This window comes from Epithele typhae, assembly GCF_022376455.1.
Source record: "Epithele typhae strain CBS 203.58 chromosome Unknown BXZ73scaffold_41, whole genome shotgun sequence".
Lineage (NCBI taxonomy): Eukaryota > Fungi > Basidiomycota > Agaricomycetes > Polyporales > Epitheliaceae > Epithele > Epithele typhae.
This window is the reverse complement of record NW_025954232.1, coordinates 18,696-40,061: the sequence shown is the minus strand read 5'-3', so window position 1 is coordinate 40,061 and position 21,366 is coordinate 18,696. Positions and strand designations below refer to the sequence as shown.

Below are 21,366 nucleotides of genomic sequence, written 5' to 3'. Positions count from 1 at the left end.
CGCTACCCTCACTCGAGCCTCACGACGTGCACCGGATAGCATGTGTGATTGTAGATAATAGAACAACACGAGTATGTTATGGAACTGACACCAATCCCCAAAGCCGCCCGTCCAACATCTGAGACCACCGTCAACAAGCGGTGGCTTGTCAGTGATAACTCCACAAGGCAGCAGAAGACACTCACCCTGCGTCACCGGCAACCCGCTCAGCTTCAACAGCTCAAACAGTCACTACGAAAGCGACAAAACACCAAAAAATTCTCGATGGAGCATTTCACGGGCCGAAGCCCGCGCACAGTGCCTGATCCGCACACTCTCGAGCGCGCCATGACCATGGCGCACTCCCCCACATCCACTGCCAGCCTTTGCAGGCACCAAACAACCGCGCACATCTTCTGATCCCTGCTCCTTGTACTACCCTCAGTTGCCCAAGAGGTTCCACCACCGCGCCCTGCAACCCACATCCTGGCCGTGCACACGAAGTGCTCGTGAGCGCTTTGGGCATCTGAGAACTTTGTCGTCTGAGCGTCAGCCTGGCAAACAAGACGACTCGCACCCCAGTCGAGCACCCGAAGGCGCCCGCTCAACGCACTGCTCGCCGTGTACGCTCTTTGCCCACCAGTCCACACCATCTTTCTGCGTGTGCAACCTGCCAGACTCTGGAGAGCGCAGTCGCTGGATGTAGTGTCTCCTCCCTAGTGCCCTTACATACCGCCTGTCCCAACTGCCACACGCACACCGTCGTCAACGTCACGGGAGAACACCGAATTGCAACCGACTGCAAGACCCGGACCTCCAGCGAAATCGAGAACAAATCTCTATTGAGGTAGCCCGAAGGAACCACAAAGTCGCCATGAGGGGGATGCGTCAGACACCGCAAGACGGTCCGTGGACAAGTCGACAAGATGGGGAGAGCAGGAACGACGGAGGCAGAACACCAGATCATCAGAGACAAGACTCCTCACAACTACACGGACCAGATTTCTCATGTCCAGCAAGATCAGGAAAGAATGGCATAGAACAAGCGGACAGCGAGCGAACCGCGGGTCTCCACAGCGCTGTCTGAGTAACGGGAACACGGAATCATCTGTCGACCGGGAGGATATCCCAGGTGGATGCAGACAAGATTCTACGCGATGCACGCCCCCGAAGCCGAAGAATAGGGAAGCTGAATCATCTGAGCGCGGTGAAGATCGGGATTATGCGCGGTGGGCAGCAGAGCCCGCCTTCCTGTATGGAAGGACGGGAGTTGGGGGCGGCAGGGCAAGCGTGTGGACGCTATGCGTACACGGGGCCGAGGCCCACATGCCGCACATCCGCGTCCGCCTGTGCGTAACGTCCAGGTCAAATGCACGGACGACCATCCCTCGAACTCAGCGTCTCTATCATGTGCACCCAGCGACTGCCCAATCAACACTGCGTCTCATATCCTCTCTCATCTTCCTGTGTGATGAACTGCAAGAACCACGTGCAGCCCCAACACCTCTGAATCCATAACCACCACCACCACGGTGCCATGCTCCTTTCGCTGCGCAGACCCACGCTTTCAGGAACCTGCGCTGGGCGACAGTCGCCCTGAGACGGGACGACGTGTCGCACAGCGCCACCTGCGGCGAGCCAAAGTCGGCACAAATGTCACCGGGTTTGGAGAACGCCCCGAAGACAAAGTCCGCGGAACGTCTTCCGGGAGTGAGCCGAAGCTCGGCCTCAATATGCTCTGTGCGTCTGCTCTGCTACTCTGGCGAGTGGAGGCATGCACAACAGACGCATCCGTGCGAAGAGAAAGACGCGTAGGGGCACTGGTCGCAAGCGCAAAGAGGAGGAGCAATGGAAGGCAGGGTGACCCAAAGTCTGTGCGTAGCCAACCAGCCCAGTCCAGACGCGTGTTTGCCACCCCAACGTTCGGAGTCCGCTCGTCTGCGGGAGAAGACTCATGAAGCCCGCGACGCGTTCCCTGGTGGCGGTCAATGGGATCCGAAAGACCCCGTGAAGGAATCTCGCGCGTTCCGGCGTCGCTCGCCCTCTTGCAACCTGCTTCCCGACTGCGGAGCACGGAAATGCTCTGTGCGTGGCAGCCTTAGGGAAAGGCGAGGAAAAAGACGGGGTCCCGAAGCGACACTAGCGGAGATTTGTACGTTCCCCAGGGGTCAATGGACGTCACTCAATGACCACCACTTTCCGAGGATGCGATGGAGTTCCTCCCACAGAGTCCTCGCAGACGAGTATATGGGTGGCATGCGAGAGGGGGAGGGCACAACCTCATATGAACCAGACGACGTGAGCGTGCGCACCTTTGTGTACCTCCCCGAACGCACGTTCCCGAGTGGCATTGCTCGACCACGGGTATTGCATCCAAAGCGCGTACACTCCGGAACATATGTTGAGCATGATTGATGTGCAGTAGCACTTAGGTTAGATCGCACTCTAGGTTAGAGTGGAACTTGTGGCTGAGGCGGTGGGGTGGTGACCGGAGAGGTGAGGGTAGGACGGGTAAGCAGGGGCCTGGAGCGATGAAGGCCATGGAAGGGCAAGAGAAGAGAGGAGGACGGCGAGCGAGAGAGGAGCAGAGGCGTGTCATGTCGGAGAACGCGTGAGTCGTCGTCGGGAGGAGGAGGTCTGGTGGAAAGCCACGCCAGGCGCGTCCGACGCGTCTTAGGGCAGCGGTCACCGTCACGCTTCAGCCACAGCCGCGTCGCGAGCGTGATGCGTGACCATCCGCGAGGGCGCGTCTGAGTGGGCGCGTCTGTCTACAGCACGGTCGCGTCGTGCGGGTCCTCCTCTGCTCGGCCTCCATCTGCCCTCTTTGACCCTCTTCTCCTCTCTGATTGCGGCACATGAACGGCAACTACCACCCGCATCAGCAGAGGCCGCAGTACGATCCACAGCAAGATTCTTCTCGCCATCCGCCATCTGCAGACCCTGTCCAGGACGCTCACCAGCTCCTCTCTGTTTATCCTTACGCCTCAGCTACACCTGCGAACCACGGTGATTGTTGTTCATCACAGCATATACACCTTGTCGTAACCATACTTTTCCCATAGTTGCAAGGCACCTCTCAAGTCTATCGATATCTGCCTCCCCGCCATCCTACATCCAGCCATACTCTTCTATTCCTACTAATACTCCGTACCATCAACCCCGATATCCTCAATATTCGGAATATGCACAGGAATTTGCGCATATATTGAACTCCCAGCAGTCCTCGCAGACCGATTCCTATTGGGAGAACACTCGTAACGATGCAGTCTACCATCTTGCTGGTCAAGCTCCGTTAGTGCCTTTTATTTCGTTTGTATCATGCATTGTGAACCCATGCACTACAGACTGTACAACCAGTCCCAATCGCTCCCACAATGGCCTCCTGCTCAAGCTCGCCCCTCGTCCTTCCAACCTACACCCTTCGCGCAGTCAGTCACTCGGCACACTTACCCATCTTCCTCCTACCCTACCCCGCCGCCACCCGGAATATCTTCTTCCTCTTCTTCGCTCGCGGGTGCGCTTGGTCCTCCCCTGACCAAGCCTCAGAGGCAAGTATACCATCCTCAAGAGTCTCCAGCATTCTTCGAGAACTTTGTGAATCAAACCCCTCAACCACCTCGTGCTGAGCCTAAACCCTCCGCCGCACCCGCACCGTTCCACCACTCTCAGCTCCAAGACTCTCATCGTCAACGTCCTCCTCAGCATCAGCTTCATCCGCAACATCCTCCTCAACCCCGTCCCCAGTATCAACCGCAATCTTCACCCCAGTTTTTACCTCGACCTCAACCTCAACCTCAGTCCTCGTATCCCCCTCAGCCATCGCAATCTCAGACTGCTTCCGCATCTCAGCCACCGTCTCACACTCACTCACGCTACCACCTTGAGCCAAAGCCTGTGCCCCGGCCTCGGTCTGAACCTGAACCGACGCCATTGGCCGATATCCCGTCTGTTGACTTGGGAAGCCCCGACCCTATCGCAGTTTCACGACCAGCATCGGAGTACGTTCTCACCCCCGGCAAGCGTAAGCTTGCGCAGTACTTCGACTCGCCCAACAAGCGCATGCAAGTCGAGAACCCAAGTCAACTCGCCTCGCCTCGGGAATCACGTCAGACTCTTCCTCGTCCAGCTCCAAAGCACAAAGTTCGGAGACCCAGTCTCGAAGGACTATTCCAGTCCCCGACGAAGCCCTCCAAAACACAGGGTGCCCCTTCGCCGACCAAGAAAGCAATAATAACCCCGCCGTCGTCCCAGCGTTCCTCTTCAACACCTTATGCTGCACCACCTCGTGCAAAGGCGTATCATACGCCTACTCCCAAGCACAAGGAGAGGCCGCAGGTCGTCATAACGACGACGACGATGAGCGCGAAGAGTACAGGGAAGACGAAAGGAGGCGACGATGACGAAGACTTGGGTGGATTCGGGAGCGACGAGGATAGTGCCGCGCCTCAGTATCGGCGGCCCACAGGCTCTTCTCCTCACAAGGTGTCGGTACGGAAGGCGACGGGCGACAGAGATGCACGAGGTGAGTAGATCATTCACACCAATTGCTTCCGATGTTCATGGCAAACACCCCGCAGTACCGCTGGAGAAGTTCATCACGTTCATGGAGGACATATTCGAGGCCGAGGATGCGCTGCTCCCGGACATCGAGCCAGAAGATCTCCCCGTGGAATGGTTCTCTCCTCTGAGCGTGCAAGGAACCCCGCCCTACCTCCATCCCACCCTTATGCGCAAGCTCACTACGCACATCACCAAAGTCGCTCGTCCGAGCAAGCGTCAACGACTTGGCCCTCGGGACGCCCACGGTGTATCGCAAGGCGTGGCACGTCAAAACGGTCGGATGGCAGATGTCGATACCGCTGCGTTGAGTCGCCTCTTGAAGATGCTGGAGCGTAGCGTTCGGGCAGGGGAGGACCTCGATCCGTTCCCTCCGTCTAGCGTCCATCCGGCAGGCACCCAGAAGGCAGGGAAAGGGAAAAAGGCCAACGGGAAGAAGAGTCATGACGCCGCGCGAGGTCGGTCTCGATCACCAAGTGCACAAGAAGGAGGGGATTCCATGGATGTAGACGAGTCCCGCTCAGAGCAGGCGCCGGTCACGGAACACGACGTCGAAGGGCTTACTCGGACGTTCGAACTCGCCAGAGACAGTGTCTTGGCTGCAGATTGCTGCATCGCGCTCCTGAGCAGTGACCGTTTGCCCAAACAGGTGTGTACCCTTGGCAGTGAAAGTGCACACACGCTGATGAAGCACTTATGTACGCTCTAGTTGTACTCGGAGGAACTGATCACGGTATCTTTGGCCACGGTAAAGAACCAGTTGACCAAGATTCTCTATCCTTTCGTAGAAGCGTCACCTTCGGATCTTCAGCTGCCTAGCCTTTTGAAGGAGCTGATCGGCAGGGTATCCTCAGCGGACAGCGCACTGCGGCAACTCCTCACAGAGATATTCCAAGCAGTATCATCGATCCTACCGCGGATCAACGACTTGATTTGTGCGGACACTATGGCCATGAGCGAGAGCATCATCATTCAAGGGGTGTATATCGCTATTGGGCCGTTCTTCGTCGTCGAAGCAGAAGGTGAAGGCAAGTCGAAGAAGGCAGCAGCAGCGCACAACGCGCTTGGCGGGAGTGCAATGAGGAGTCTACGACTCGACGCGCTTTCTTTGATTCGCAGCGTTAGTCATATTCAACTTTGGTGACGTGCCTGGCGCTAAAAGTAGTCACAGATTTTTGCCAATCACGAAGACCAGCGCTCCTGGATCATCGAAGAAATTCTGTCGTCACTGATTAAACTGTCGGACACGAAACAACGTGCGGGACAGTTCCGGTAGGTTATGTTCAAAAGATGTTTCGTGCCCCTCTAACATTCTGAAAGTCTCCGCGATGGACGTTCCATTCGGACAGTGTCCGCTCTGTTGATGCAGCTTGTCCAAACATCGTCCCACGATGTTCGCGTGGAAGCTAGAGTCATTCGTCGCGCGCGCGAGCAAGCATCAGCATTGCGTCGCCAAGAGAGTATCAGCGAACCACCTCCGAAGGAGCCTCGTCTCGATGAGCATGACGTCGCTGAAATCAAGTTGTACGCATCCGGGTTGGACTCCGCCACGAAAGCCGCGAAGACCATCATTATTTTCCTCACCCAGAGGTGAGTGTATCTTGTCCCCAACATTCTCATGACTCACACCCTTGCAGGTCCGGCAAGACTAAGACTACCAAGAATTCCAACGAGGCGGAATATCGCGCAATCTTCGACAACCTCATTTCCGACCTTCTTGCAGTCCTGTTCTGGCCCGAGTGGCCTGCGGCGAGCTTAATTCTCAGTCTCATGTGCAAGTTCATGGTTCGTTTTTATGCTAGTTTAGTTTGTTTATACTCATTCATTTCTGCTCTTACTTAGGTCTCATCCTTGGACGACATCAAGTTGTCGACCCAGAACGATAACAACGCGGTGAAGACGCTGGCCCTGGACCATCTCGGTGTCATCGCTGCGCAACTCCGGACCAGTACCCTGAAGTTCAAACGGGAGTCTCAGCCCAACGGCATCATTCCTCTCGACGAGGCGCGTAGTCGTGCTTCATGCTATCACTACAAAGCTGACGATGCTGCGGGTCCAGATCGTCAACTCTTTGGACTTCGACAAGCTTCGTGCTTTGGTAGTTGCTCATCAGGAGCTCCATCACAACCTCTGTCGAAGGTCTGCAGAAGATCAAGCCTTTGACGTGAGTACAATCCATGGCCTGTATGCCTCCGAGTCGCTGACGCGCCGGCAGAGCGCACGAGAACTCACAGCAGTGCTATGGGGGCACGAGCTCGCGTTGATGCTACAGCATTGCGAAAAGCTGTTGTCAGAGCATGGCGACGTTGATCGCAAGTTGGTGAAGACCATGGTCAAACAGCTGAAACTGGCTATGCGAGGGGCATGGGATCAGCAGTCAACAGACATCTTCGACCCAGAGTAAGCAGCATATCATTGAGGGCGTGGATGTTAGCTTACCTCGCTATAGCAACTCACAAGAGGAGATTGTAAGAATTGACAGCCTCTCTGAGGAGATCGGCACCTGCCAGAACCTCAAGAATTCTTTCAATCCCATCCTGGGAGTCGTGCTTCAGGCGCTCGACGCTCCCCCCGTCTTCATGCGGACGAAGGCTCTGAAGGCCCTTGGTCAGATCGTTACCAGCGATCCCAGCATCCTGTCGAATCCGAGCGTGAGGAGAGGCATTGAGACTCACCTGCTCGACAGCTCCCCTGCTGTGCGGGACGCGGCTGTCGAACTTATCGGGAAGTACATAGTGGACTCGCCCAAGTTCGCTGCAGACTACTACCAGAAGATCGCCGAACGGATAGCGGACACGGGTCTCGGGGTCCGCAAACGCGTCATCAAGTTGCTTAAGAGTTACTGCAATGTTACTGAAGACCGCTCAACGCGCATCGACATTTGTACGCGCATCGTTCTCCGCATGTTCGACGAGGATGACACGGTGAAAGACCTTGCTGTCAAGACCATTGAGGAGCTCTGGTTCGTCACATCATCGGCGGCGTCGAAGACACATTCTACGTTCCAAGACAAGTCGGAGCTTCTCAACAAAGTGGCCATCATCATGAGCGTTGCTGCCCAGTTCAAAGACAGACAGTCCCCGCTCGAAGATGCTCTGCACCGGATAATGGCGGACAAACCCGATAACGACAAGCCAGCGCTCCACCAACGCTATGTCGAAGTGTGTGAGACGCTGATCGACGGGCTCGTTGACGCATCCGACCTCCCCGGATTTGTAAGTCGCGTTATTCATATCTTGTGTTCACGGATATTGATCAAGTATTAGACTGTCTTGAGCTGCGTGCAGACCATCTTCCTATTCACCTCCGCTTATCCGGCCGTGCTCTCGGGATCCAACGCGGCCACTCTACTGCCGTATCTAAAGAATGCCGTCACTGTGAGTCTCGTCGCTTGGGGTCCGTACTTCACCTAACCTAGCACACTAGGTCGAGGAGCAGACTATCTCCGACTACTTGCTACGAATCTTCCGAGCGTCGATCCCCCATATGCCGAAGACAGCAGTCAAATTTGGACAAGAGCTGCAGCTGGCTTTGCAGCCCATGATCTTGAAACCTTCGTCTGCTGCGGGTGTACTGGTATGGCGACTCTACATTGTGGCGCGTATAATGTATAATGGAGTCTTCGTAGGGTCTGCAAGAGACAGTGGCATGTCTATGTGCGACCGTCCACTACATCACACACGACTTCGGCCGACCAGTTGCTTTGCTCAAGTCTTGTAACCGTACGTGTCTGTCCATATGACTTTGCCCGTATTATAAATACCCACAAACTTCATTTCTAGTTCGATTGCAGCAATCTATTCAGAAACCGGCCGCGCAAGCCCTCTCGAACGCCGAGCAGCGAACGTTGTCAATCCTCTTGTTCATTATCTCATTACTTTGCGAACACTGCAATTTTGACCGTCTTCGAACGGACGAAGAGAGTGAGCCAAAAAGTTGTGTTTGAACAAGAACAAAATCTAATCACGGCTCTTTCAGAGTTCAAGGATGATATCGACAAAGTTGCCAAGGTATGAAAACCACCCTTTTATGTGCACGCCTTCCTGACATTAGAGAAGGGCTCGATTATTGAGCACGTGTACAAGTGTCTCCTGAGGCTCTACGAGAAGTACGAGGACCAAGGTCTGAGAGCTCGCATTCTACAATGCTTAGGTTCGTCGGCGATATCCTTCTCCGTCGTTCGGAATTCTTACGATCCTCAGGTTTCCTCTTCCGCGCCCAACCGGCGTTGATGACGGCTGAACCGTCTGCGAAGATCATGGACACGATCTTTTCGTCTCCTGTCGAAGAGACCCGTGGACGATTGTTGAAGATCCTGCAGGACTTCTTGATTGCCGAGGCAACGAAGCATGCAGCCACCGAGAAAGGTGGTTTATGTGCCCGTTGATTTTCGTCCTTATGCTCAGTGCAATGTTTCATTCAGCATCGGCCAGCGTGAGAGGCAAGACAGTGATCGGCAAAGTCAATATGGAGGAGCTGATTGGTAACACTGATGGCTTTGCTGACTCTGGGTATGCGAGCTTACCGTTTGTGTTCGAAGCCGTTCCACTGATAGTTCTTCCTAGTGTCAGCTCTGCTATCGTTCAACGATATCTTGAACAGATCCTTGAAGCTGCTCTGTCTCAGAACGGTCAAATCCAGTCAGCCGCGGTTGACATCCTCACTTTTACCATCAAGCAGGGGCTTGCTCACCCTCTCCAGTCGTTCCCTGTCATTGTCGCTCTCGAAACCAGCCCTAGCGTCCATCTGAGCTCAAGAGCGAGCGCACTACATGCTATCCTCCACGCCAAGCACACCTCCCTTCTCAACGCGAGGTATACCAACAGCGCGCGCGCTTCCTTCGACTACCAGAAACGAATCTCAAATGGCGCCTTAAAAGGATATCGCATGATGCCGAACCCGACTGCCTTGCTGCACCGGTGGTACACGCTAACCCGCGAGAAGCGAGCAACACGTCAAGACTTCTTGCGTGCACTTGTGAAAGTCTTCGATGTCGAACTGGGCAAGACTACACAGGTGGGCTTCAGCGCGAAGATCTTCAGGCAACGCGAGCTGATGTCATCTATCAGGACGATGTGGAGTTTACACGGTACATGGCTGAGAATTTTGCGACGTTCGAGTACAAGACACAAGAAGAGGCTCTTACTGTGGTCAAGTCCTTGACTGCCATTCTGTCGACAGCCGGCATGCAGTTGGTCGAGCTTCTCTCGCCGTCTCATCTGCTTGCTCAACTTCATGGGCCGAGCTACTCCCAGTTGGCATCGCAGCCTCCTGAGACTCAATTGTCCATGTCCGATACGGCCATGGAAGTCGATCAAGAGCAGTCCACCACTATGCAAACGGACACTGTCGCTGAACCTGTTGAAGCTTCCAAGACTTCTGTCGTTGCCTCACCCGTGACCATTCAGCATGACCTGGGGACGCTGCGCAGCTCCGTTGTTGTCGCAGTGATCATGCTGCTTAAGACGCATCTCAAGGTCCTGTACGGTCTTTCGGAAGAGTACGTATCCCAGCATCTCGTGCCAGTACGCTGTGCTGATCGGCACCCAGGAAATGCGCGAAGTTCGTCATTGGCAAGAAAAGCGCAGTTGGAGACCGACCGGCAGTGCGTAAGCACGAACGGCCCATACTGTGGGACGCTCTTCCCTTCGCGACATCCCCTATGGTTACAAGCGAAGACTGTGCAGCTCAGACCACTAAAGTGAGCTCCTTCCAACCAGGTTGTGATAAAAGTATCGTATTCATTGGACGTCGCAGTTCTTGGAGGTTTGGAGTGCAGATGGTGTCTCGGCGGAGCCCGAAGACGACACCGCGATGTTGATGTGAATATCCTAAGAACTGGTATAATGCGGGTGATAAATTATCTGTACCATCTGTAGTTGTCGTATGTGCTCTCCTCCACTGGACTATGCTTTCGGTGTAACGCGGTGATATACTGCAATGTAACGTCCCTGGACTAATATAATGTAGTCTACCCCATCTCCCCCGTGCTTGCCAGAGGTGGTGTGCGAACGCGAAGCATCCCTACATACGTCCGAGCTTCGTTTTTCCTGTCTGGTCTGCAGTGGGCGTGGCCATGGAGATCCGATGGGGCGGACGACGCTGCCGTGCTCGTACAAGCTTCGCGCCACGTTCATCGATCTGGATGCTGCCACCAACGTGCACGGACGCCCACCCCGCGCTGGCTTTCTACATCAACTCGACCGCTCGTCCAACACCTCCCCTTTTTCTTCACCACTTCTCTAGACTCTGATACACATTCAGGCATGTCAATCCCCGCCCTCGCCGATGCCGAGCTCCAGGAGGTGCTTGCGTTCACCGTCGCGCTCGCGCGCAAGGCCGGAGAGCTCATCCTCGAAGGATCGGCCGTCATTCGCGCGACAGGTGCGGTCGACGAGAAGAAGAACGCGGTCGATCTCGTCACCGAGTACGACCGTCGCGTAGAGGAGCTCGTCGTTGCCGAGATCAAGGCGCGCTACCCCGGCTTCAAGTTGTGAGTCCTTCGTCTCCTCCTCGCCTACACAATTCCACCGATGCGCGTACAGCATCGGCGAAGAGACCTCCAGCGCGCGCGCCCCGATGACCGAAGAGCCCACGTTCTGCGTCGACCCCATTGGTGAGCCCCCTCCTCCCCCCATCTCCCATATTGCGCGCTGCGCGCTCACCCAGCACTCCCCGCGCAGACGGCACGACGAACTTCGTGCACGGCTTCCCGCACGTCTGCATCTCCCTCGGGCTCATCCTCGGCAAGCGCCCCGTCCTCGGCGTGATCTACAACCCCTTCCTCGACGAGCTCTACACCGGCCTCCGCGGTCACGGCGCCTTCCTCGCGCACCCCGCCACGCGCCCCGCCCTCGCGCCCGCACGGCTCCCGCTCAGCGCGCCGCGCCCGTTCCCGAACCTGCAGGGCGCCCTGCTGGGGGTCGAGTGGGGGTCCGACCGCAGCGCGCCGCTGATGGACAAGAAGGCGGCGAGCTTCACGCGGCTGGGGGGCAACCCCGCGGAGGGCGTCGCGGGGGGCAAGATGGCGCACTCACTGCGGAGCGTGGGCAGCGCCGCGCTCAACTATGGCCTGGTCGCCCAGGGCGGGCTGGACGTGTACTGGTGAGTGCGCGCGGGGTGCATGCGCTCGGGGGGCCTGCGGGGGACTGATCGCGCTTCGCCGCGACGCCGGCGATTAGGGAGATCGGGTGCTGGTGAGTGCGTCGCTCGCGCGGCTCGAGGGCAGGGATCGCTCAGTGGACAACGCAGGCCTTGGGACATCTGTGCCGGTGCGATCATCGCGCAAGAGGCGGGCTGCCTTGTCGCTGGAAAGCACGGCGCGCCCTTGGACAACGACGTTGACGAGGAGATCCTATGGGGCCGCAAGTACATCGTCATTCGTGCCATCGGGGACAGTCCGGTGCGTGAATACGCGTCTTTTCACGGGGACTGCATTTGGACCTCCTCACACAGACGGAGAAGGGTGTCGACGCGCAGAAGAGGCTGGTGAGGGAGTTCTATGACACCGTCGAGGACTTTGACCCTCCGGCCCCCAAAGCATGAAACGCAGGAGCGGCTAGAGTCTTGATGTACGATACACTTAGAATGTGCTGAATGTACATAGTGGAAAGGAGTAGTAGCTGTTGCAGAAGGGATTGACTTTGATGGTGAGGGTAGACTGGCGAAGCAATGAAACAACCAGCGCGACTCTGATAGAGGACCTGAGACCCTTCGACGACGCGAGTAGATGCACGCAGCGCGAGCGACCTGCAGGTCCACATCGTCGGTGGGGCGAACGCCCAGCATCACCAAAAGAAGTGTACGACTATCTCGCCCTCTTCAACCGGCATGCGTCCGAGATCCACATACATCACTCACCGAAAACTGGGCAGAGACGAAGCTGCACGCATTAGACATGTCCTCCATAGCCCCCAAAGCTTACAATGACTTGGCGTAGATATACAGCGTTGATAGTGAAGGTCCATCTACATGACATCGATGATCTCCTTTAGCCTCACTTCGTTGAGGATCTCGAAACCATCCGTGCGAGTGACCTAGGCGCGGTGTTAACGACGAGCAAGTAATAGGTGACAGAGTACGCACCTGAGCCATTGTACATTGTGGTGGTCGAGCTTCTCCTCCATCACCTGTTCAGACTCTCAAACAAGGATTTGCGCTTCTTGCAGGGTCATTTGCTATCGAGGGGTGTTTGTATGCAGTAGAGGGGAGAGATAATATATACTCACCTTGTGCCACTTGTCCTGCAGCTCACTCTGCGCCGCCTCCGACCCCGACCCGATCGCCTTCGCGTCATACCGCACGAACGTGCCCGAGGGATCTGTATGGAACCTGCCCAACCCCCATCCACATCTCGCATGCCTCAAGAATCGCGGAACACTCACATTGCGGCCCGATCTCGTCAATGCCGCGATGAGGAGCGCGACGCCGAACGGCCGACTCATCATCGCGTCCTCGTCGTGCACGCTCTCGCCGAAGCGGAGCGCGAGGTCGCACACGGCCTGGGTGACGCTCTCGACCTTGATGCGCTCGTCGTAGGTGAACGCGTGGTTCTGGGCGGTGACCCGGGCGTGGTCGATCATCGTGCGCGCGTCGGCGGTGAGGCCGGACATGGCGCAGCCGAGGTGGTTGTCGATCTCCATGATCTTCTCGATGGAGGAGGACTCGAGGAGGGGTGACTGCACGCGCTTCTCGACGCCGAGCACGACCCCTTCGGGTGTGCGGACGCCGACTGTCGTTGAGCCGAGCTGTGGAGGGCGTAAGAGGCGGAGTGGAAGAGAGACGCTGTTGCGCACCTTGATAGCCTCGATGGCATACTCGACTGCACATCCGTGAAGTCAGGAAGCGAGTCGTCGCAATCGCAGCTGGACGCACCCTGGAAGAGACGTCCTTCCGGCGAGAAAGTGTTTACACCACGATCTGTGAATCTGGTTAGACGATACTAGATGCGTACAGGCAGTCACCGTACCATATTCTGAGCGAGTCAAAAACATGGTGTGGCCGGACGAGAGGAGAGTGGAGGACGATGAAGGAAGGAGGAGGCTTGCGTACTCGCTCGCTCGCGGGCCGCGTTGAGCGCAGGCGCGGAACGCGCGTCGCGTGCGGTCACATTTCGTGACATCTGTACCGTTTAAGTTTGGCGTAATGATATGCATGTGCTCTCTTCTAATGGACTATGTTTTCGATGTCATTCGGTATATGCAGTGATATACTGCTAAGTAGTATGACGTAGTCTACCCCCATCCCCCGCGCCAGGCGCCAACGTGAAGCATCCACTGGACCTACGACCGAGCTTCGTCCGCCTTGTCTGGTTCTGCGGAGGGCGCAGCTGCAGGTGTGGTGGGGCGGACGACCTTGCCGTCCTCGTACACGGCCGGGCCGCGGGGCATCTCGCCGATCGTGTCCTTGGTGGCGTCGTCGAGCGCGGGCTCGTCCTCGTACTTCCACTCGAGATCGCCGCCGTACGGCTTGGGCAGGTCGCGGGGGTCGATGAGCGTGCGGAGGGCGACGCCGGGGTCCTTGCCGAGAACGTGCACCTTGCGGCGCGTGCCTTCGTCGAACCAAGGCTGTGGGCGGTGAGCGCGCGGTGCTTGGTAATCGCGGGGGGAACCGGGGCGCGGGGCAAGGACAGGGACAAGGACGGGGAGAGAGGAAAAGGGAGGAGAACAGAACAGAACGCGAGACCGGGGTGCGTACCTTGATCCAGCCCCAGACGGTGGGGAAGAAAGAGGGCGTGTTGACGACCGCGATCGTGCTGAGCGTCTCGGGGTAGTTGGCCGTCGCGAGCGTAGAGGCCTCCTGGAGGTGGGCGCGGAGGGACCAGAGGAGGGAGAGCGATACCTGGTCGAAGTCGATGATCGTCGTCACGGACGAGATCGGGGTCGGCGCGGTGGGGTGCGGGAGGGCGGAGCAGAGGCGGAACACGAACTTGGTCATGCATTCGTACAGGACCACGCTGCGAGGTCGTTGGTGAGCGGCGAGAGGGATGCGGGGGCGCGAGGACGTACATGCGCTGGTAGCGGCGCTCGGGTGGCGCGGCGCTGAGCTCCCTCTGGATGGACGGCGTGAGGGACGCGATGCGGTACACGTACACCGGCAGCCCGTTCTGTGGACGCGAAGGAGTGTGTGCGGGTGGGTGAGGGTGGGCTGATGGGGCGGAGCGGAGTGACGCACCTTGTCGCGCCGGCCGGTCCAGCGCGGATAAAACCTGCGTGTAGACTCCAGCTCGTCGGTGGGGAAGTTGGCGAAGAGGGTGTCCACGTTGTGCTTGGTGCGCCATGCCTCGGCGTCGGCGAACTGCTTCATAGCCTTCTGGGGCTCGAAGCGGCGAGCGCGCAGGAAGCGGCTGTGGCGGGCGATGTGAGATCGAGGACGGTGGAGGGACCGGTAGCGGGTGTGTGTTGACGTACAGGAGAGTGGGCTCATCGTGCGTGGGCGGCGCGGCAGCGAGGCGGGGGAGTAGAGGCGTGCGGTGGCGAGGATGGACCTGAAGGAGTCATAGGCGGCCTGCTGGTCTTGAGTAAGGTGGTGGAGTGGCCCGAGGTGACGTCGGGGACAATGGTGTTGCCGCGGGAGGGCTGGTCGTCGGCGTTGAAGCCACGGAGGAAGGAGGACATGGGGCGGGCGGGCGAGGACGGGCGGGGGCGGGACGAGGGAGAGGCAGTGGCGAGACGGGCGATTAGATTAGATGGGGCGAGTGGAGAGATGGACCGATAATGGGACACGGCACGGCGGCGCGGGACGACGGCTGCTCGCACCTCCCCCGCCAAGTACTCCCTCCCTCTCCCTCCCATCGTCCGCCGCACGCACACCGCCATGGCCCCCACCACCGTCGCCATAAGCGACTCAGTCCGCTCTCCCAAGCAGCCCCCCGCAAAGCTCCGCTCCCCGTCCCCGGCCCCCGCCAACGCGCGCGCCGCGTCTCTCGCCCCGCTCTCCCCCAAGGCTGCCGCTGCCGCTCGTCTGACCTCCCCAGAACCTGAGCCGTCGTCGACTCGCGCGACACCGGCCCCGGAGAGTGCCGTGCGGCATCCGAGGCACCGTCTGGCGCGGCCCCCTCTTCCGAAACAAATCCCGATGCGGCTGATGATGAGGTCCGTGCCCTATTGCTGCTCCTGCTGGCCAGACACTGACTGTGGCGCGCGGCAGGCGGACTCGGAGACGTGATCGATATGAGACATTCAACCAGCTACTCGATCTCGACGAGGACGAGACACACGACTTTTCGCTGGGGATGACCGAGGCGTATTTCACACAGCGTCGACGACATTCACTGATATGGACGAAGCATTGTATGTCCCTGGGCCTGCTCTGTGTTCGTTGTGCGGAGGTTGACAGATCGTTTTGTCAGCGATTGCAAAGACCTGAAGAAGCTCTCCGCGCTCGGGCACTTCCTCAAGGGCTCGTCGGCGGCGTTGGGTGTGTCTGCGGTGCAGGCAACATGCGAGGACATCCAACACTATGGCGCGCTAAGAGACGAGATCAACAACATGGACCTGACGGACAAGGAAGCGCTGGCGAAGATTGAGCCGCTGCTGAAGCGGGTGAAGAAGGAGTACGCGGTGGCCGAGCGATGGCTCCAGAACTGGTACAAGAAACACGTCCCGGAAGACGCCTGAGGACGGCGAGGAGAGGGGCGGGAGAGACTGCGAGGATGTGCGTGGGTTTCACGGGCGAGGGCTACTGCCGCTGACGGACCGTCGTGTGTTGCTGGGGTGCGGTGCTGGCTGGCGCGCGTGGTGCGTGTCTCGCCTTCTCATGAACAGCCTAGGCTGTCTGCCTGGCCGGCGCGGGGGCAGGAGCTTGAGGCAGTCGGCACGAAGATCATACCTGGTATGTGGGCGAGGCCGATTAGAGGGAGAGAAGTCGAAAGGAGTAGTGTATGTTATCGCCCGAGACGAGGCCGCAAGTCCTGTGCCCTTCCCGTGTCCGTGCGAGGGATGAGGCGGGGGAGCTATGACATCATCTTATCCGACCGCCCGCAGTGCGTGCTTGGCCACCCTCCGTCGTCCTCGGCACGCCCGTGGCCCGCCCCGGCCAGCCTTCGCACCCAGCCCGCGCCTTCGCCTGGAGGCTGGCGGTACACTCACCGAGGAAAGCCACCGATTCACCCAAACGGAGGGCTCGAAGCGCACTATGGCGCAATCAACAGTCGCTCGTTGGACGCGGATCGCACCATCCGCAGGACACTCGCGCGACTGCTTCAGCCTGGTAATAGAATGCGAAACACGACCGATCGCCGTCCGGCACACGACAGCGAGCGGTCGACCGTCGACGGGAGCAGCGTGCGGAGAGTGCTCGGGAAGTGCACGTGGGCGCGGCGTGGCACGACGCGCGGGGCTTGCGTCGCTTGTCCTCGTTCCCCGCCTGGGACGCTTGTCGACGGCTGTGACCGTCAGCCTGCTCGTTTCATTCGCCCAAGCCATCAGCGGACCCCCCGCCCCCGGCTTAAATATCGCCATCATGGCTTTCACCAGCCCGCTTCCTGCCTCCCTCTCGCTCGACCGTGAGTCAGCTGTCGGCTAAGTTGTGCTCTAATCGCCCGATGGCTCCTCACGCCCTTCCACCTTCGCCCCGCGCCCGGTCTGGAATACCTCCAAATCCAGCTACCCTTACCAGGCACGGTGCCGGCCCAACCCTGCTACATTCACTCCATCAAGAGCACAGCTCCGTCTTAAGCCTCGCCGCCGACGACTTTCATATCTACACCGGCAGCCAGGACGGCGAGATATGCGTCCGTCACACCCTCCGCAAGTCATGCGACATACTGACTCCCCCTTTGCCAGATCTGGGACAAGCTGACCTTCACGCTCAAAGCGGTATGGACCGGCCATACTGGTAGTGTTCTCGCCCTCGAGTACGCCTCGGACAGACAATGGCTCTTCAGCGCCTCAGGTTCGTCTTCTGACGTCTCTTGATCATTCCTTAATCGACACTGACCGATCCTTCCTCCAGGAGACAGCACCATTCGTGTGCGTTGTCGGACCGGCTTATTGTCCTCCCCTGTCTCGGACTCATCTCTCGATCGCGCAGGTTTGGGACACTCGAAGACTGTCCCCCCTCTACATCCTCCATCCGTTCCAGGAGACCGCCTCAGGAGACCTCTTCTCGCTCGTATGGTGCTCACAATCCCAGACGCTCTACTTTGGCTGCCAGAACACGTCCCTCCAATGGTTCTCGTTCGCCATCCCTACCCACGTGCCGGCCTACTTCACGTCAGCCTCTTTCGAAAGCGTCAGCTCAAGTGGCGCGTCGACTCCCACATCACGCAAGGCGCACAAGTTTTTCGACAGCTATCCCCAGTACACCCGCCGTCCAGCTGATCTCGGCGCACGCAATCCGACATGCTGCTCGTCCTCCAGTCCTCCTTCCACTGGCTCGAGGACCCCCCCAGATGGCTGCATACAGCAGGAATCTCCGAAGACGCCCCTTGCCGTGCTCCACGTTCCGCAGGAGAACGTCATCGATTCGGCGCATTATGGCTACGTCTACTGCATGGCCCACCTGCCAGGTAATCACGAGGGGTCCGACGACCCTCCGTACCCCGGCCCTGGCAAACGTCGTCTCCAGCTGTTAACCGGGAGTGGTGACTCCACAGTCAAGGTGAGCAATAATGTTGCGACCAAGAAAGCCACGAGTTGACGCTGTCCCTAGCAATGGAAGCTAGCGGATGACAAGTTTAGACCGTCGCCTCCCGAGCTCATATATTCGTTCGACTGCGATGCGGGTGCGGTCCTCACACTCGTTTTGAGAGGCGACACCGTCTACGCAGGGTGTCAAGACGGGCTGGTCAAGGTGTGGGATCTCGAGACGCACACCCTCGTTCGGACATTACTAGTGGTGGAGGTCGGTTCACGTGTCCGTCTTGTGGACTACAGGCCATCGCTGACGAGATCCAATACATAGAACGCAGATATCTTGTCGATGTCGCTTCTTCACTCGGACTTGTACGTCTGCTCTGCCAATGGCGATATTCAGGTGCGTATGTATGCTTTGTCTATGTCTACGTCACTCACCCTAGCCGCAGAGGTGGAACGCTTCCTTCGAACAGACCGGCTGTTGGCGAGGACACGACGGGATCGTTCTGTCCTCCACATTTACAGCCCTTCTCCCAGATGCCGCGCCAGAACAGCAGGAGAAGCACTTCCTCCTAGTCACGGGCGGCGGCGATGACGTCGTGAAGGTGGGCACACCCGTGCTATACCCCCTGCGCTGCTGACCGAGTTACTGCGACACAAGGTCTGGGACGTGGGCGCCCCATGCTGCCAGGGTCAGAATGTAGCTGACATTGACTACGCTGATGTCTCCAGAAGTATCAATGGTGATTTTCCTCCCCACATTCCACATCCACACATACTGATGATATCCAGATATCCTCGTCCATGCCTTAACAAAGTTTGTCTCCATCCCGAGTGTGAGCAATTCGCCCGCCACAAAGAAGACTGTCGCCAAGCGGCCATCTGGCTTCGAAAATGCTTCACGCAACTCGGCGCAGAGGCTTCGCTGGTAAGTCGATTTGTCCGCTTTCCGTCCCCGTGGAACGGCGATCTCACACGATCGGATCAGCTTCCAACCGGCGATTCTACAAATCCCTTGGTGCTAGCGACCTTCCACGGCACGCGGACGGCATCCGCGCGGCCGCGGCTGTTGTTCTACGGCCACTACGATGTCATCTCCGCCCTCCCGGACGGCTGGGACTCGGACCCGTTCGCGCTCACCGGCAAGAACGGGTACCTGTACGGTCGTGGCGCGACGGACAACAAAGGGCCCATCATGGCGATCGCGTGCGCTGCGGCGGACCTTCTTGCGCGCCGGGCTCTCGACATCGACTTGGTACTGTTGATCGAGGGAGAGGAGGAGGCGGGGAGCGGCGGGTTTGCTGAGACGGTGAAGCGACATAAGGAGGCGATTGGATCCATCGACTCGATTCTTGTCAGGTGAGCCCGTTCCGCGCGAAGACGTATCAGGCGGCTGAGTACGACGGTAGCAACTCGACGTGGATAGCGGAAGACACGCCGTGTATCACTTACGGCTTGCGCGGGGTCGTTCACTGTAACGTCGAGGTCAGTGACTCGGACTCTGGATTGTGCTCTACAGGCTGATCGTCTTGCACAGATTTCCAACGAAGGCCCCGACCTTCATTCAGGAGTCGAAGGCGGCGCGGCTCGAGAGCCCATGTTGGACATGTCAGTGCAGATGTGGACATCGTGCGATCGCTAGACTGATATGTTACTGCCGGCAGGGTTAAGCTTCTTGGAACTCTCACGGACGAGGCAAATTGCGTCGCGATACCGGGATTTTGTAAGTCCCAGTTCATTCCCTGGATATTGACTGCTGATTTTTCCACAGATGAGAGCGTGCGGCCTCTTACCGAAGAGGAGCGACAACTCTACAAGGTGCTCTCCAGCGTGACGCAGACACCGGCACACCTACTCTCTGCGCGCTGGAGAGAGCCATCCCTGACCGTGCACAATATCGAAGTTTCCGGGCCGCGAAGTAGAGCTCCATTCGCGTCTTCTGCAGCTTGAAATTCTGACCCGCGCCTTGACCGTTGCAGATTCCACCGTCATCTCGTCGAAAGTGCGCGCACACGTCTCGCTGCGTATCGTTCCAGACCAGGATCTCGCGACGATTGCGGCGTCTCTCCGACAACACTTCGCCGACGAGTTCAAGCGGATGAAGTCTCCAAACCAGCTCAAGGTACGCCCATTCATCGGCTCAGTTGTCAGCTGTCGATAGCGGGACTGACGGTAGATCGTAGGTCAGCATCGATCACACGGCTGACTGGTGGCTCGGAAACTTGGACGATCAGTGGTTTCGAGCATTGGAAGACGCGGTCAGGGACGAGTGGGAGGTCGAACCACTCAGGATACGTGAAGGAGGGGTGCGTAGAACAGACAATATGAAGGTATGGCCTCTAACGCGTCCCGCAGTCGATCCCGTCGATACCCTACTTGGAGAAGGAGTTTGCCTGTCACGCCCTCCATCTTCCCCTTGGGCAGAGCACGGTGAGCACAGTAGTACCAAGTCTAGGGGATGGGATGGCTGATGCTGCGTAATGCGCAGGATCAAGCACACTTGCCGAACGAGCGAATATCCCTGTCGAATCTGCGGCGGGGCAAACGCGTGGTGGAGCGATTCCTCACAATCGCAGCAGCTAACGCATGTCGATCATCGTCGTAGGGGCCTTGCGAGGTGGAAGGGACGTGTAAAATTGCACAATGGGCTCGAGAGTACACGAGGTTCGGGGACAGGAGGTAATGCATAGAGAACGGTAGGTACACACGATGTCCGACCATCCAACCTCCGCATAACTCGGGAACTTCAGAGATATCACCACGGAAGTCCTACAGATGAGAGGATGTCAGCGATGGTTCACGCGAAGTCCGAAAGAGCAACATATCAGGGTCCTTAAGCGTATAAGAAGGACCAGGGAAAATTGTCGTCTGCAAATCCGACTGGTGCACAGCAATAGAATCATCACACAAACCTAGCGAGAAAGATGCTCACCAGGGAAAAGACGCCATCGGGCTCGGCTCAGGGAAAATTGCGTGGAGATGGCAGTTGGGGACAAGGAGGATGTGGCTGGCCTTCGCGCGACATATTATCCTCGGTGGCCACCGACCAAACAGTTGCAAACACGTCCTCTGCGGACCCCGCCGCACAGTACCTTACCTCGCCCATACACTCCGCCGGCCTCTCGCGCTGCGTATCTTCCCTCTCAATGCCGCCATCCCCCCCACTTACGCCCTCCGATCATTTGGTCGCCATCATCGATTTCCTGAATACTCCGCTCGTATCCTCACTCTTCAAACATCATCCCAATCAACT

General features: G+C 58.0%; 6 protein-coding genes across 6 annotated transcripts; 4 read left to right on the top strand and 2 right to left on the bottom strand.

Moving 5' to 3' along the window:
* Positions 1-2,834: 2,834 nt before the first annotated feature.
* Positions 2,835-10,362, top strand: BXZ73DRAFT_50340 (uncharacterized protein; the record flags this gene model as incomplete). The annotated part of the gene is made up of 24 exons (XM_048020415.1): positions 2,835-2,985; positions 3,042-3,270; positions 3,324-3,531; positions 3,724-4,501; positions 4,557-5,185; positions 5,246-5,656; positions 5,708-5,808; positions 5,857-6,126; positions 6,174-6,342; positions 6,379-6,589; positions 6,639-6,700; positions 6,752-6,936; positions 6,986-7,751; positions 7,803-7,913; positions 7,963-8,112; positions 8,165-8,258; positions 8,319-8,476; positions 8,595-8,688; positions 8,739-8,903; positions 8,960-9,047; positions 9,102-9,552; positions 9,606-10,036; positions 10,087-10,237; positions 10,294-10,362. The coding sequence occupies 24 exons, from the start codon at positions 2,835-2,837 to the stop codon at positions 10,360-10,362; spliced, it is 6,132 nt and encodes a 2,043-aa protein (XP_047875657.1).
* Positions 10,363-10,802: 440 nt separating this feature from the next.
* On the top strand, positions 10,803-12,081 carry BXZ73DRAFT_50398 (myo inositol monophosphatase; the record flags this gene model as incomplete). The annotated part of the gene is made up of 6 exons (XM_048020428.1): positions 10,803-11,029; positions 11,082-11,152; positions 11,220-11,640; positions 11,718-11,732; positions 11,788-11,938; positions 11,992-12,081. The coding sequence occupies 6 exons, from the start codon at positions 10,803-10,805 to the stop codon at positions 12,079-12,081; spliced, it is 975 nt and encodes a 324-aa protein (XP_047875656.1).
* A 422-nt stretch (positions 12,082-12,503) lies between these two features.
* Positions 12,504-13,529, bottom strand: BXZ73DRAFT_91205 (proteasome subunit alpha type 5; the record flags this gene model as incomplete). The annotated part of the gene is made up of 7 exons (XM_048025897.1): positions 12,504-12,572; positions 12,618-12,665; positions 12,765-12,856; positions 12,917-13,283; positions 13,332-13,357; positions 13,411-13,455; positions 13,505-13,529. 7 exons carry the CDS (start codon positions 13,527-13,529, stop codon positions 12,504-12,506), a joined length of 672 nt encoding a protein of 223 aa, XP_047875655.1.
* Positions 13,530-13,817: 288 nt separating this feature from the next.
* Positions 13,818-15,152, bottom strand: BXZ73DRAFT_103444 (CRAL/TRIO domain-containing protein; the record flags this gene model as incomplete). The annotated part of the gene is made up of 6 exons (XM_048015585.1): positions 13,818-14,102; positions 14,233-14,491; positions 14,544-14,641; positions 14,710-14,881; positions 14,946-15,022; positions 15,084-15,152. The coding sequence occupies 6 exons, from the start codon at positions 15,150-15,152 to the stop codon at positions 13,818-13,820; spliced, it is 960 nt and encodes a 319-aa protein (XP_047875654.1).
* A 199-nt stretch (positions 15,153-15,351) lies between these two features.
* Positions 15,352-16,154, top strand: BXZ73DRAFT_79169 (histidine-phosphotransfer domain HPT domain-containing protein; the record flags this gene model as incomplete). The annotated part of the gene is made up of 3 exons (XM_048023027.1): positions 15,352-15,629; positions 15,685-15,827; positions 15,874-16,154. 3 exons carry the CDS (start codon positions 15,352-15,354, stop codon positions 16,152-16,154), a joined length of 702 nt encoding a protein of 233 aa, XP_047875653.1.
* A 926-nt stretch (positions 16,155-17,080) lies between these two features.
* On the top strand, positions 17,081-20,718 carry BXZ73DRAFT_91202 (Zn-dependent exopeptidase; the record flags this gene model as incomplete). Its single annotated transcript, XM_048025896.1, has 18 exons — positions 17,081-17,118; positions 17,155-17,269; positions 17,322-17,444; positions 17,569-18,138; positions 18,190-18,381; positions 18,442-18,513; positions 18,563-18,718; positions 18,775-18,856; positions 18,906-18,947; positions 18,974-19,041; positions 19,102-19,472; positions 19,523-19,598; positions 19,651-19,742; positions 19,892-20,031; positions 20,093-20,235; positions 20,297-20,419; positions 20,469-20,543; positions 20,602-20,718. 18 exons carry the CDS (start codon positions 17,081-17,083, stop codon positions 20,716-20,718), a joined length of 2,595 nt encoding a protein of 864 aa, XP_047875652.1.
* Positions 20,719-21,366: the final 648 nt, after the last annotated feature.